Here is a 14,891-nt window from a genome sequence, read left to right on the forward strand (position 1 = left end):
ACCCCCGGGGCCCATGATTTGAACAAACTTGAATCTGCATTATGTCAGGAAGCTTTCATGTAAATCTCAGCTTTTCTGGCTTAGTGGTTCTTGAGAAGAAGATTTTTAAAGTTTTTCCCTATATATTTGTGAGTAAAACTTTGATCCGTCCCTTGGGGCCCCATCTTATCCCCGGGGGCCATGATTTGAACAAACTTGAATCTGCACTATGTCAGAAAGTTTTCATGTAAAAATCAGCTTTTCTGGCTTAGTGGTTCTTGAGAAGAAGATTTTTAAAGATTTTTCCTATATATTTGTATGTAAAACTTTGATCCCCTATTGTGGCCCCATCCAACCCCAGGGGCCCATGATTTGAACAAACTTGAATCTACATTATGTCAGGAAGCATTCTTGTAAATCTCAGCTTTTCTGGCTTAGTGGTTCTTGAGAAGAAGATTTTAAAAGTTTTTCCCTATATATTTGTGTGCAAAACTTTGATCCCCCCTTGGGGCCCCATCCTATCCCCGGGGGCCATGATTTGAACAAACTTGAATCTGCAATATGTCAGGAAGCTTTCAGGTAAATTTCAGCTCTTCTGGCCCAGTGGTTCTTGAGAAGAAGATTTTTAAATGAGCCCACCCTATTTTTGCATTTTTGTGATTATCTCCCCTTTGAAAGGGACATGGCCCTTCATTTGAACAAATTTGAAAGCCCTTCACCCAAGGATGCTTTTGGCCAAGTTTGGTTGAAATTGGCCAAGTGGTTCTGGAGAAGAAGTCGAAAATGTGAAAAGTTTACAGACAGACAGATGGACGCCGGACAAAATGTGATCAGAATAGCTCACTTGAACCTTCGGTTCAGGTGAGCTAAAAAGTAGAAATTTGCATTTTATTTTTTTTTCCAATTCCCCAAAAATTAGTGTCGGCGGATCCGTAAACCAAGAAATAAAAAAACTGTGGCCTTAGAACAATATACCTGTTATCTACGTCAGAAAATTGCAATTTTCCTTAAAAACCGAGAAAATAAGCACCACCTTCAAATTTACCTGGTCTGTGAACCCAAGTTGTCAATCAGGAGAAATTGAGCTTCAGATTGGATGATCGAAATTGATGGACATTTAAGTACTAATAGTCTTTGTGTATACCTTAATTATCTTAACTGATGATCGAGGCGTCCGTGCAATCGTTTGATGCTTACCGCGTAATCCAGCTCGATATGGAAACGGTTTTGGCTTTTTCATGTAGAGAGTCACACAATTGTTGAGTATAATTTACAATAAACAGATTAATTATGAGTAAATACATTGTACGTTAATTGTTTAAACTCAGTTGAAAATTTATAAGCGTAATTTTCCCATCGGAACATGGCGACAAAAAAAAAACTAATCGGAAGAGAAATTAGCCGCTATAAGGGCTCTTTTTCGTGTATAATGGTTGGAATTGGGATCCAGAGGAAGAACAAATGCTTGACCTGCCTTAAATTAGCTCCGCCCCTCGCTTTTCACTTACCTGAGGAAAACCGATCGGTTGAAAACCTCAGCCTTTAAACAAAATTTCACAAAAACTGGTTGTAGCCATGTAATAGTATTCATAACAATTTCATGAAACTGTTTCTTTAAAAAATATACAAAATGTTTGTGAAAAATAAAGGAAATCCATTGCATAATGGACTTGATAAATAATTTAATGAAAACAGTTATTGGCCTTGGATTCATTATTTTGAAACATATAATTGATAATTCATATATAGACTTTTGAAATATTTCATGGTTAACAAGATTTTTCACAATAGCTATTGAAAAAGACCCCAACAAAATTTATGTTCCTCTCATGCATAAATCTTATCAAATCATTGACTTTGCAAAATCTTATGACATCACAGGAGGGTGGAAATACCTTAACGATAGAACATTCTATCTAAGTAAGGAGCAACTCGCTTTGCAAGCAGACTCAAATACAAGAGGCCACATTGCTCACCTGAGTCACCTTGGTCCTGCAATTGTTCTGCTGTTGTGATATTTTAAAAGATTTTCCTTATCAATGAAGAACTTTGACACCATATTGTGTATCAAAGAAATGTACCCAAAAGGTACCCCAAAATGGGAACAATGTTGACAAAATTGTACCTAAAAATTAAAACCTTAAAAAGTTGTATGGGAAAGAAAAATGTACCTGAAAAAGTACCCGCCTGCAGCTAAAAATATCTTTAAAGTGCGGTTCCAAAAAGGGTAGACTTTTGGGTACCCTTTAGGTACATTCCGGGTACCTTTTGGGTACTTTCCGGGTACATTTTAGTGTACCCAAAGCGTACTCAAAGTGTGTACCCAAAAATATTGTACCCAGAGGGTACCCTAAAAATTGAAACTTGGCAAGTTGGAAATAATAAGGTACCCAAAAGGTACCCCCGAAAATTGTAACTTAGACAGTTGCATGGGAAAGAACAATGTACCCGAAAAAGTACCCACCTGCAGCTAGAAATATATTTAAAGTGCAGTCCCAAAAAGGGTAGACTTTCGGGTACCCTTTAGGTACATTTTGGGTACATACCGGGTACTTTTAGGTGTACCCAAAGTGTACCTGTAAAGTACCCAAATTGTACCTGAAATGTATCCGAAATGTACCCAAAATGTACCTATTTTCTGTAAGGGAACGAACAAATTTTGATCAGAAAAGCTCACTTGAGCCTTGGGCTCAAGTGAGCTAATGAAAGGTCTAATGCCATAAGAAATCTATATACAAAATATGAAAGATCTACCTTAAATAGTTTAGGAGATATTTAATAGGTCAGATTTTTAATAAAGTGCACCGCCACGGCACATATGATACACCCGTCAGATGTTAATTTATTATAAAAAGATAAGTGCATGACACAAAATCATGTCAACCTTAATTGGTGCAAAGCTTGTCAATATCTTTGCATTTGGTCTGAGGTAAAATCAAGATTATTCCTTGTAATGTTTCTATTGCACATTGCAATGACTTGTTAACATGTTTCTTGAATTGTTCAAATAACTACAGAAATATTCCAAAACATATTTTCATTTTATTAAATATAAAGATTATACTCATTAATAATCTTTAACTGGACAGATGTAATTTAGCTCTTATCAAAATGATCTTTAAATCTCCAGTTGAACTCTGAAACACATACCATGACTTACTCCATGGGGCTAATGGAATCTTAATTGGACAGAGATTAAACTGGTTCAAAGACCATAATCATTCCCATGAGACATATGATGTGGTGTGATTGTTAAAAATTTTGTAGTACAATACTGCATATATTTATATCATTTACGTTAAAAAACAAAATAAGTATTCATATCAATTGTTATGTAGCTACATCTTATTAAAACAAGAGATGTTTGTAAAACACATATGCCCCCCATGGTGCAAAATTAAAAAGGGTTATACACACACACATCATTTAATTGAGAGTAGTATCATCAATTCAAAATATTGAGCAGACAATATCTTCCTATGTCAAGAGCGGAGTGACCATGTGACCTAAAAATCAATAGGGGTCATCAACTCCTGAAGATGTACCAGTGTACCAAGTTTGATGTCTGTCAAGTAAAGGGTTCTCAAGATATTGAACGGACAGTATATTCCTATGTCCAGTTTGACCCTTGACTTTTGACCATGTGACCTTAAAATAATTAGTAGTCATCTTCTCCTGAAGATGTACCAGTGTACCAAGTTTGATGTCTGTCAAGCAAAGGGTTCTCAAGATATTGAGCGGACAGTATATTCCTATGTACAGTTTAACCCTTGACCTTTGACCATGCGACCTCAAAATCAATAGGTGTCATCTTCTCCTGAAGATGTACCAGTATACCAAGTTTGATGTCTGTCAAGCAAAGGGTTCTCAAGATATTGAACGGACAGTATATTCCTATGTCCAGTTTGACCCTTGACCTTTAAACATGTGACCTCAAAATAAATAGGGGTAATTTTCTCCTGAAGATGTACCAGTGTACCAAGTTTGATGTCTGTCAAGCGAAGGGTTATCAAAGGGTTATCAAAATATTGAACGGACAGTATATTCCTGTTTAGTGTGACCCTTAACCTTTGACCATGTGACCTCAAAATCAATACTTCGTCATTCAATAACTTATTCAAAATTTAAAAAAATGTCTGTCGGGTTAGCGGTACTATGATGTATGACTATAACAATGACCTGTGTATAACTTGTACATTCCATGCAAATTCGAAGGGGTTTTCGCCTCAGTAGAACAATGGGGGTCAGCTAATCCGTGTATTTGAAATCAACAGAAGTGCTTAGCTTCTTGCGGAAAGTGTGAAATATATTGGGTCGGCGCAAGATACCCGTGATCTTGGACTAGATCTGATATCGCGCTGACCCAATATATTTCACACTTTTCATAAGAAGTCAAAACCCAAACTAGCTAACCGTAATTGAGTTAACTGTGACAAAGAACCTAGGAATTTGCATGGTATATACTTATTATACAAAAATCATTGCATTATCCAGACACTCCCGATGAACATTTTTTTTATGAAAACCTCTATCAAAGTACATCGAACATAAGTCTCGGTCAAATGTAATTAACTCGGGATTTTAAAAATAAATCATTCAATGGTTTGTATGTTTGCTTCTATTAATTACGTAATAAATTAATTCCAATTTGTTAATCATCGACAATGCTCTAATTTCTATATTGGATCAAGTTATATTTGTCAAGATGCATATCAACACAATATGATGGAAGTAATTATGTTAAACAGTGCATTTGTCAGAGAGAGAGAGAGAGAGAGAGAGAGAGAGAGAGAGAGAGAGCACATGGGTAATTATTAAATATCCCTATCACATGTTGTACATGTATGTTTTTCATTTACTGAATATACTAATTCGCATTCAAAACAGGAATTGCCTGCAAGTACGCATTATTTAAACATAGAACTTAAGAATATTTTAATGAAGAAAAAAGACTAAAAGAAAAAAATTCAAAACCAGGTTTTCTTAAAAACATAATATATAGTGTTTGGTATCGTTGGAATTGGCTCAAAATGCTGAAAAACAATATAAGTATCAGGGGGGAAAATATTGACATTTTTTTCTTTTCTTAAAATTCCACCCTTATCTCGATTATTTGGCCTGCGGCACATTTTCACATCTCTCGTAAGGTGCCCGTGGCCAGAACAAAGCTCTTAGCAGCTGTGTGTATTCGCAAATAACACACACCTTGGAACACGGAGGACACGGTGTATCTCCGTGGATTTTCCACCGTGGTCTTTCCACGGTGGGGTGTATAAAACTCGTGTCGTGTACTGTATTGGTAGCAGTATCAACTTCGGTTCCTACATGCACGTTTGAAGCAGATGCTTCTGCTTCAGCAGGTTTCGTAACTTTGTGTCTATGAAAAAAGTAATATACCATAACTTGCTGTTTTTAATTGACTTTAAGTGGCTCACTACACACACAGTTGTAGTTTCTGAAATAAGCACAGAATATGAGTGTTACAATCATTCTTATCAAGGCCATGTGTCACTTTTACATAATTATACAATAAAGATATATGCCAGTTCTCTTGAAACACAATACAAAATTTAATCATGCAGGAGCCTATATAAAGGCAAGTAGTATCAAGGGTGTCCTGTCAACCCTTTTTCTAGCAAGGTTATTTTTTCTATATTGATACAATAAATTAGTGTCCCTTCCCCTTTTAAGGCAGAAGGGAATTATGTAGTAAAAGATGGTAATAAATGTTGAAATCAATAACGAAGAAAAACTTAACCCCCCCCCCCCCCCCCATATTTATGAAATTGTAGTACATGTAATTTTTTTTTTCATTATTTCATTTTTATCAGTTCGTCTGTCAAAATCTTTTGTAGGCCTACTCCCCCTCTGAAATATCTAAACAACATGTCCAGTATATTCTGTCAGTTTATACACACGTGTGTTAATTTGACATGATTATTCATTGAATTATGATAATATTACGTACCTACATCTTTGTATCCACCGCTTCCTTACTGTAACATCGACTAGGAACCTAAATAAACTACATGGCAGAGTTTTCCCAGTCTCGTGTATGCAGCCGATCGCTTAATAATACACCAAATTACATATTAGCACCGAGTCTCTGTTAGGACTGTATATATTCCAAACGTTGTTGTACCCGGAAGTAGTAAAACCGAAAGTGAAACCAAACGAGACTTACAGACCCTATTGTTAACGCACGACGGACGACGACGGATGAAAACTAATTGCAATAGGTCACCTGAGTTTACTCAGGTGACCTAAAAATTAATTTTCTTGGTTTCCATAGGAAATATTCAAATTGCAATTTCATATTTACTACTGTACTTTTCAAAAACATCAAAACAAATTTGTTACATGTAATGATATAAGCGATGAATGTAAACAGAGCTTTTATAGGTAAAAGGAATTCCTACAAGAGGTACTGTGAGCAATGCACACTAAGAATACCCCCCGCTTACCCCAATCTCCCAAAGGGTGTTGTTAATAAGGTATAAATTACCTCTTTCCTGAGTGTAAAAATATGGTATGCCTTTGTAGAAGAAAATGGAAGATATAGTCCGAACACAAATCCATGGTATAAACCTATAATTTTGACCTTGAGGTCAAAGTTCAAGGTCATATAGAGGTCATGAAGGTACCCGACACATCGTCTCATGGTGATACACTCATGTGTCAAATATGGTATGCCTATGTCAAAGAACAAAGAAGTTATGGCCCGGACACGAATCCATTGTAAAAAAAACCTTTAATTTTGACCTTGAGGTCAAGGTCATATGGAGGTCATGAAGGTACCCGACACATCGTCTCATGGTGATACACTCATGTGTCAAATATGGTATGCCTATGTCAAAGAACAAAGAAGTTATGGCCTGGACACGAATCTGCACAGACAGACAGACGGACAGACAGTGATTCCTATATACCCCCCAGAACTTCGTTCGGGGGGGGGGGGGGGGTATAATAATAGGCCTCTATGTTTTCTTTATGTATCCTGTTATAGATTTTCAGTTTAAAATTTGATGATTTTAGCAAAAATATTTCTTGTTTTTTATAATAATTACCAGTAGCTACGAGCAGACTACTTTGATCTCCACCGATAATTGATCGATAGATCACCAGAACAAAGTGAAGATCACCTATTTTGTGAATATTGAGATAAAATGTCTCTAAATGCTAAATTCTCGGTAAACTGGCCATCCCTCTAAACCAGCCGTTTTTTCCGGTTCGAGAGCCAGCCGGTTTAGAGAAGTTTCACTGTACTAATAAGTCATTCTCACTCTTATGAAAATGACAAGTCTGAGCTTATCTTCTTTTAGGAAAAAGATATTTGCAAAACTGGCTCTTAAAACATTTTAGCTATAATGTAGTTTTGCAAATTTGTAGTTCCAAACAAATATTTCCTAAAGATGAAATTGATTTCTTCTTACTTCCTTTACTTTGTTTGCAGAAATACTAATCGTCACTTCTCCAGTCTTGTCAGTCAAACAAACATGCTTGGCGTAGAACCTCCTACCAGTTTTCCCGTTGGTTTTGGGTTGTGCGGCAGATGACTTCTTTATGAGGCCTAAAATGTCTGCAAATTCAAAATGTATATAAATCAAAATATTATATATGCAACTGACTCTGATATTTGAACATCAATACAATTATATTTACACTTACAGCTAATTCTGATATAATTCAGGGATCAACATGCAATGCACTTTATAATCACTTGTATGTCTAAAAAGTGAACTTTAAAATAGTGATTTATTTGACCAAGTATGATTTCAGACCTACAAATCCATTTTGATAGAAAACAAAAAATTCTGCGGGAGTGCATTTATCTAACAACATTAGGTTTTTGGTAGGGGAGAAACGATACAGTACCTTCTCGATTCGATTCGAATTTCGATACTTTAGTCTTGATTCGATGATTTTCGATTCGATACATTAGCATGTACCAAATTCTTCAAAGAGTATTTACTAAATGTTTGAAACCTTCCTTTTGAACGACTGAATACGGCCGCATGTCACTGGCAATGAAATATCCGATGGCCTTGGTAATCGCCTGTGCCCGGGGATGATCCTTCCCGAAGTTTCCTCTGAAAACATCAGTTAGACGCAACTGTCCACTTGCCGATCTCTGCGTTTTATGAGAATTAGCATCTTTATTTGTACCAGCTTTTTGGGATTCTCGACGCTCATCGTCAGCTCCACTTGTTACCGTCACGTTGGAAGTAACTTTAATAAGTTTCGATCCATGAATGCCATGCTTCCTTTGCAAATGTGTTGCGAGATTCGTAGTACTTCCTGTTTTCACGGCTACATCTTTCAAACATATTTGACACATTGTCACAGTTTTATCACTTGTTCTAAATCAGAAGTGTCGCCATACCCACGATTTATACGTTTGAGGTGCATTTTTCAACGTGACTGCATCCATTTTGATACAATGATGTCTACTTGTACGTTGATTGGGCAATCTTCAAGTCCATTGGCCAATCAGAAGCCGTGTTATTAAAAACCCTGTGTGCTATAGTTTTAGAGCCGTATCGAACTGAAACAGACCCAGAATAAATCGAACATCGAATCGAGACCACTACATCGCGATTCGGCTGCATCACGATGTATCATTTCACCCCTAATTTTTGGTAACAATTGTTGCACATTTATCAGTCTTTGAAAATGAAAATCTCCTATTGCTTTGAACCTTCATTTGAGAAAAATACAATCCTGTTAATTCAGGGATGTCTTGTGCAAACTTTGGGTAAATTAGTCTAACGATTCTAGAAAAGAAAAAGTCATAGCTAAAAAGCTAAAAAGCAACAAACAAACTAAAAAGGAACTTAGATATTAAAAAAAAACCAAGAGGCCCACAGGCCTTATCGGTCACCTGAGTACTAGTGAAAAAGTATCACTACTCCCAAGGGCTATGAAATCTAGAAAAAAAATTCCTGTTCTGAATATCTAAGGGCTATTCCAGCAAATAACGTATGGGGGGACGGCAGTCAATATTTTTTTGGATGGGTGGTGGTGATTTGGGAAAATATATTTGTATGGGTGGTTGTCTTCTAGGTTAAACAAAAAACAAAAACATGGGTTCTAGTGAATTAATTATGATAAAAATAAAATCATGTTGTGTTTCTTTTATTACAAAAGAAGAAGAAAAGCAGAGCCATATCCTACAATACGTACGATAAAAAGATTGATAAATGGGCAGATAACTCAATATGACTGTAAAATTTCCCCTTCAAGGCCTTACCTTACTTATTGTACCTGTCTTAAACGACCACCTGTCTATAACGTGACCATTCAACCATGAGTTTTACAACCTTTTCGTGTAATTTCACCATAATGAAACGACTGTACATTTTCCGATTACAACACGATTTCTACTTTCGATTTCGGTCAAGCAGGACTATATTCTGGGAATTATTGCCCCTAACACTTTCGTTTTAAAATGCATGGCCCGGGTATTAGTTCGGTGGTGATCTTGTTTATTCAGCACTCTGAATCAATTATTATACTGAAACTATCAATTGCTTAACGTGTAATCAACATGCAGCGTCGAGTTGTTGTTTATTTAACAAAATCAAGGATCAGGGAATCAAGACCGTTGTTTCCGAAAATGTGAATTTCGACAGACTTTGAGATGTGTGGGGTAAACCGGATATGAAATCTCCCACCAAGCTGGTATACCATTACGTTTAACAGAGTGGAAAATTTGCCTGATTGCGATATAAATCAGGTAAATATTGTGCTTGGGACTGAAATTTTAAATGGAGTAATTGCGAGTTTCCTCATGTTGGAAAAAAATCACAGGAAAGTCAAACAGAAAAAGTCACAGTCTATATTTATGTCTTGCGGGAAAACCTTGTTGAAAAGTTATTCTTATTCTCTGTTGCTTACTTGAATTTGTCTTCTGCCATACAATGTCATTTTTATGCATTTATGTATACAGTGGAGCCTCAGTAATCCGGACGCCACACCTTCCGGACGATTTTTTTTAGGGAACGGAATTTTTATACATTATTAAATTCGTGTTCCGGATCCGGACGGTCACCTTTTACTACAAAACTTTAAAATGCATTGAAAATTGTACCGTTAATCCGGACGGTAATTTTTTTTAGGGAATTGGTCTGTGTCGAACAATTTTAGCAAGGCGTAAATTATAAAGAAAACAAGCCAAATGGTCTAATTGAAGTGATTACCTGTACCCTGTCAACACCTCCCTTTAATTAGGTGGTGTGTGATGATAGGTCAATTAGACAGCACGTGCCAATCGAGACATTGTATTGCCAATTTTCGCACATAAGATCTGTATTGCATGTAGTGTTGAATTTTGTTAATAAATCTGTAGCATATTATTTTATAGTCTTGATCAATAGCCTAATAAATTAAACATGCCATAATGATAATTTTTTTAACTGTTACACATATCAGTTGCACTGATTCGTAAATTGATTATCAGCTTATTCAAATCTAAAGAGTGTAGATTATACTTCTAGATTCTGGATTTTATACTGTTGATTGGCGTGAAATATACATGTATGTTCATGCACATGTATATGTAGTAAGTTTTTAATGTTTAGAATGTCACGCATGTAGAATGTACCTGTGTACGATTGATTCTTGTTACGATGTTGTATAGAGCTTTATTGCTTTCGAATTTTTAAACTCTGTGTAGAAGTGAGAAAATTACCAATTTAAGGAAAATGACAATTAAATTTTGTATGTACCCGTAATGTTGGTTTCACTCGAGTTTTGTTCCGTTATTATCGCATATCATGAAAATAATAGGTGCGCGTGGCTAGATCAAAGCAGTAGTAGGTCTTGCTATTATGAGCTTAAATGACTTTGTTCTCCCGATATTGTCTTGGATAATTATAGAATAAGAAATATAAACTCTGGCAGATGGAATTTTGGTTAAAGAATGTTGTCAACTGATATATGATAATCACGAAATTCTTAAATCCAGTCTTCGACGTTAACCGGTGGCCCGATGCCCGAGGCCAGTAAAATCAGGATCGGGCTTCTAAAAATATTTAACCCAGGAGTCCGGAGGGCCTGTAAATGTTTTATTGTATGTTTTGTATATATTACAAATATAGCGTGAGATTGACTCTGACTTTGTCATGACTTACATGTAGCAATGAAATTTCGCATCGAAAAATGATCAACCATCCTGCCTTTTATGAAGTATAGGCAGGCACAGGCACTGGAAGTTAATGTAAATATATAGTATGTGCATATATAAAAAATACATGCACATACTATATATTTACATTAACTTCCAATGTCCATGTTGGGATTCCCGTGGGGTTTCGGGTTAGAATAGGTCCTCAGTACCCCCTTGCTTGTCGTAAGAGGCGACTAATAGGGGCAGTCCTTCGGATGAGATGGCAAAATCTGAGGTCCCGTGTTACAGCAGGTGTGGCACGATAAAGATCCCTTCCTGCTCGATGGCCATATTGAGCGCCGGGCATAGGCCTAAATTATGTAGCCCTTCACCAGCAGTGGTGACGTCTCCATATAAGTGAAATATTTTCAAGAGGGACGTAAAATAATATTCAACCCGTGTAGGGAGGGGGCTCGTCAGTGAAATTCCAAACCTCACAAGCGTATTTTGCAATCACAACCATCAGATCCAAATAAATAAAAAAAAAAAAACCAGTAGTACAAGGAGAAAAAGAAATCGAAAAGTTAAGCCCCATTGGACTAAGGGTGGGCCTTTGCTGAGATTTAATTTAAGAGAAAACAATGTTTTGTACGTGGTGTATACAAAACACAGTATAACATGAGCTTCTGATGTCATCTGTTGAAAAATAAAATAAGATATAATAATGTCAGTTGTTCTTTAACTATGGTCATCTGGATATGTATTTTCCTACAGTAGAACATGCTTGTACCTTGCAAATGACAAGTGGTCAAATTAGAAAAAACATTTTGGGCCATTAAAATATTGTTCGGGCTTGCAATATTATTATACTGGGAGGCCCGAAGGGCCTGTGCTTCACAAAGTTTTTCGTGAAGACTGTAAATCAACTTTGGACAATGAAGTTTGGTTTTAACAGATCGCTGAACCCGTAAATCGTGACAGGTGGAAATGACCGGCCTCTTTAAGAAGGACACATCACATGTTTCCAAAGTATACAAAATTACTTACATTTTGTCTTTCATTTTATATGCTGATATCATCCTATTTTTTTTCCCTACCAAAACTGCATAAATCAAATAATGCAAATTTTTTTCTGCAATGATTGCTGCCTTCATCACCCAATGAAACAACAGAGAAAGACATTTTACTGTTTATTTTTTATGCATTTTTTAAAATATAAGCTAGAATTAAGTTCTAAAATATCATATGGTTGATCCATTTGTTACGTTAAATGAAACAGTCAATACACCCTTTGACCTTGATGATGCTCTATTCTTGGTAATGATTATGCAGACAGGTAGTACTAGAAAACCGAATCGAGCTAGTTTGCAACAAACATGTATTCATTGTATGTTGAAAGCAATATCAATTTTCAAAACAAATATGAGAGAAAAGTTTCAGTGAATGCAAATATATAGTTATATAATTTCAACTTGTTGAAACTAAATTCTACCTTTAAAGAAAATCTTAATATACAGAAGATTTCAGCATTGAATTCTTAATTCTTTTTGTATCGGTGGTGGCAGGGGAGCTAGAATCTAATTGTATGGCAGGGCTTGAAACTAACTTTTTATGTCACCAGTCCAGCCGGACTGATGGTGTATAATTTCAACCAGTCCGCAGGAAAATTTACCAGTCCAACAGAGTTTTCCAGAAATAATTAAACATATTTTGTTAGTGTTATTAAAATGAAATTAAATTCAATATGCCTCAGATAATATTATAACACTTAAATGTGGGATTTATATTTACGAATCAGATTCATCTGATATCTACAGATCGAAGCATGCCAAATGTGTGTATAAAAGAACATGACCCACAATATGCCATTTTTGGCCTACCAAAGAACATGACCCACAATATGCCATTTTTGGCCTACCAAATTTGGAAAAATTAAAGAACACTTTAGAATAAATCTAAGATTATATTTTTTGTCCATAACATGAGCCAAGTTGTATTGCGCAATCGTTTCCTCACACCGGATGTTTAAAGCACTCAAGTAAATGCCCAAACCTACCGAAGTTTCACGTTTTCCGGGAAAATCGCATAAATTTGCCAACTTCAATCTATAAATTCACATGGGCCGCATTACTCACGACTCAATTTTGTAAACTAAAATTAAAATGCAAAGTTCGATGAACACTTTCCATCAAAAAAATTAACTCGTAAGCAATGCGGCCATGTCGAAAAAAAATAATAATGATAACAAGTATCGTCTGGAAACGTCAGATTCCAAGGAAGTCAATACATACACCTAACACAGTTGATACGACTCGAAAAGAAACAGCAAAGAGGTGAGTTTTTATGTTGTTATATATTTTTTAAAATAAAAAATCAATATCTAAACGAGTAAATATGAGAGTCATGGCCTATGGTAAAAAGGTACAGGGGAGGGGGGGTAACCTATCGTGTATGTTTGATTCCGAAGTCCGTTCCGATGGCTTTAAAAGTACCGATTTCCCTACCTTTTGTTACTTTAAAAATGATATTGTTCGAAACAGAATGAATGTTCGAATCAAACGTACAGTACAAACTTATTCGGCCATACGGAATACCCTAGTTAGAATAATCTAACTGTGTCTCGGGACAGGCCCTCACCACAATCGGTGCCGTAGGACATTATCATTTTAACGATAGAACATTCTCTCTAGGAATACCCCAGTAAACAGGCCCAGCATGTACACATGTATTACGCATGGAGATGTGCGATATATATTCAGACAGTATGATCTATCGTATGAATTTGTCCATTGGTTCTCATAATTTTTACAAATTATGTAGATCTTAATTAATATAGGCTACAGTTCAAAGTTTCTTATAAAATATTAAGTCTGTCAATCATAACTGTAAAGTTGTAGCAACGTGTTACATTAACAAATGTCCGAATATTACGGCAATGTCAAACACGGCTGTAAGCTCTATCTATTTTACATTTGTACTTGAGAATTTGAAAGCACAATATTCATGCATCGAACGGAGATAAAATTATCGTTTTGTTTTCAATTTCAACTATTTAAGTTCGTAAATTCATAAGTCCCTTGTATATATACGTGGAAAGACACCTACAAAAACACACAGAAAGTTTGTTTTTAATGAAGTAGGTCAATTTAAATACATATCAAAATATATCGTGTTAAATAATATTTGACATAACTTGTGTTGGAATGTAGAGTATTCTCTTAATTATGTTTACTTTTTTTCGATTGAAGGGCAATAACTCTAATTGGAAAACATAGTTTACTAGTGGAGGATCCTAGTTTTTTTCTTTCGTTTTGTTTTATATATACACACGAAAATCAAACGCTTTAATTGATTTTAGAATTTTTATTTTGTGCTATAGACAAAATTGATATTGAAAAGATATGTTTTAAATGTTAGGAAAAAACACAATCTGTAAAGGTGAAACGGCAAACCCCCACCCCCCGAAAATGTATTACAGTACTACTGATAATTTTTCTATTATTTATATTATTTCATGTATGGAGATGTGCATGGTTTTTGCACCAGTTTTCTTTTTGGATTAGGAAAATGGTTTACTTTTTCCTTAAAAAAGGACTTTGGAAGGGTCCATTAAACAGACCCAGGTTGGGAGATTTCAGGCTCTCATGGACTTATTTCCCTGGAAACGAGGGGGTTATTTATATTCGGTCTTTCCTACCCCGGGATAGGAAAGACCGAATATAAATAACTTCCTCGTTTCCACAGAAATTTACATGGACTACATAATAGAAATAAATTAACCATGTAATATACATTGTTGTAAACC

The 14,891-nt window shown here is 35.7% G+C and overlaps 1 protein-coding gene across 4 annotated transcripts in view; it reads right to left on the reverse strand.

Annotated features, from left to right (window-relative positions):
• LOC125673832 (uncharacterized) overlaps positions 1 to 14,891 on the reverse strand; it is a 167,184-nt gene that overhangs the window by 112,563 nt on the left and 39,730 nt on the right. For all 4 annotated transcript variants that reach the window (XM_056158122.1, XM_048910669.2, XM_048910668.2 and 1 more), the window contains exon 4: positions 7,413 to 7,558. In XM_056158122.1, coding sequence (XP_056014097.1) covers positions 7,413 to 7,558 — 146 coding nt within the window. The remainder of the gene's footprint in view (positions 1 to 7,412; positions 7,559 to 14,891) is intronic.

The sequence above is a fragment of the Ostrea edulis genome, chromosome 3, assembly GCF_947568905.1.
Source record: "Ostrea edulis chromosome 3, xbOstEdul1.1, whole genome shotgun sequence".
In the NCBI taxonomy this organism is placed as follows: Eukaryota; Metazoa; Mollusca; class Bivalvia; order Ostreida; family Ostreidae; genus Ostrea; species Ostrea edulis.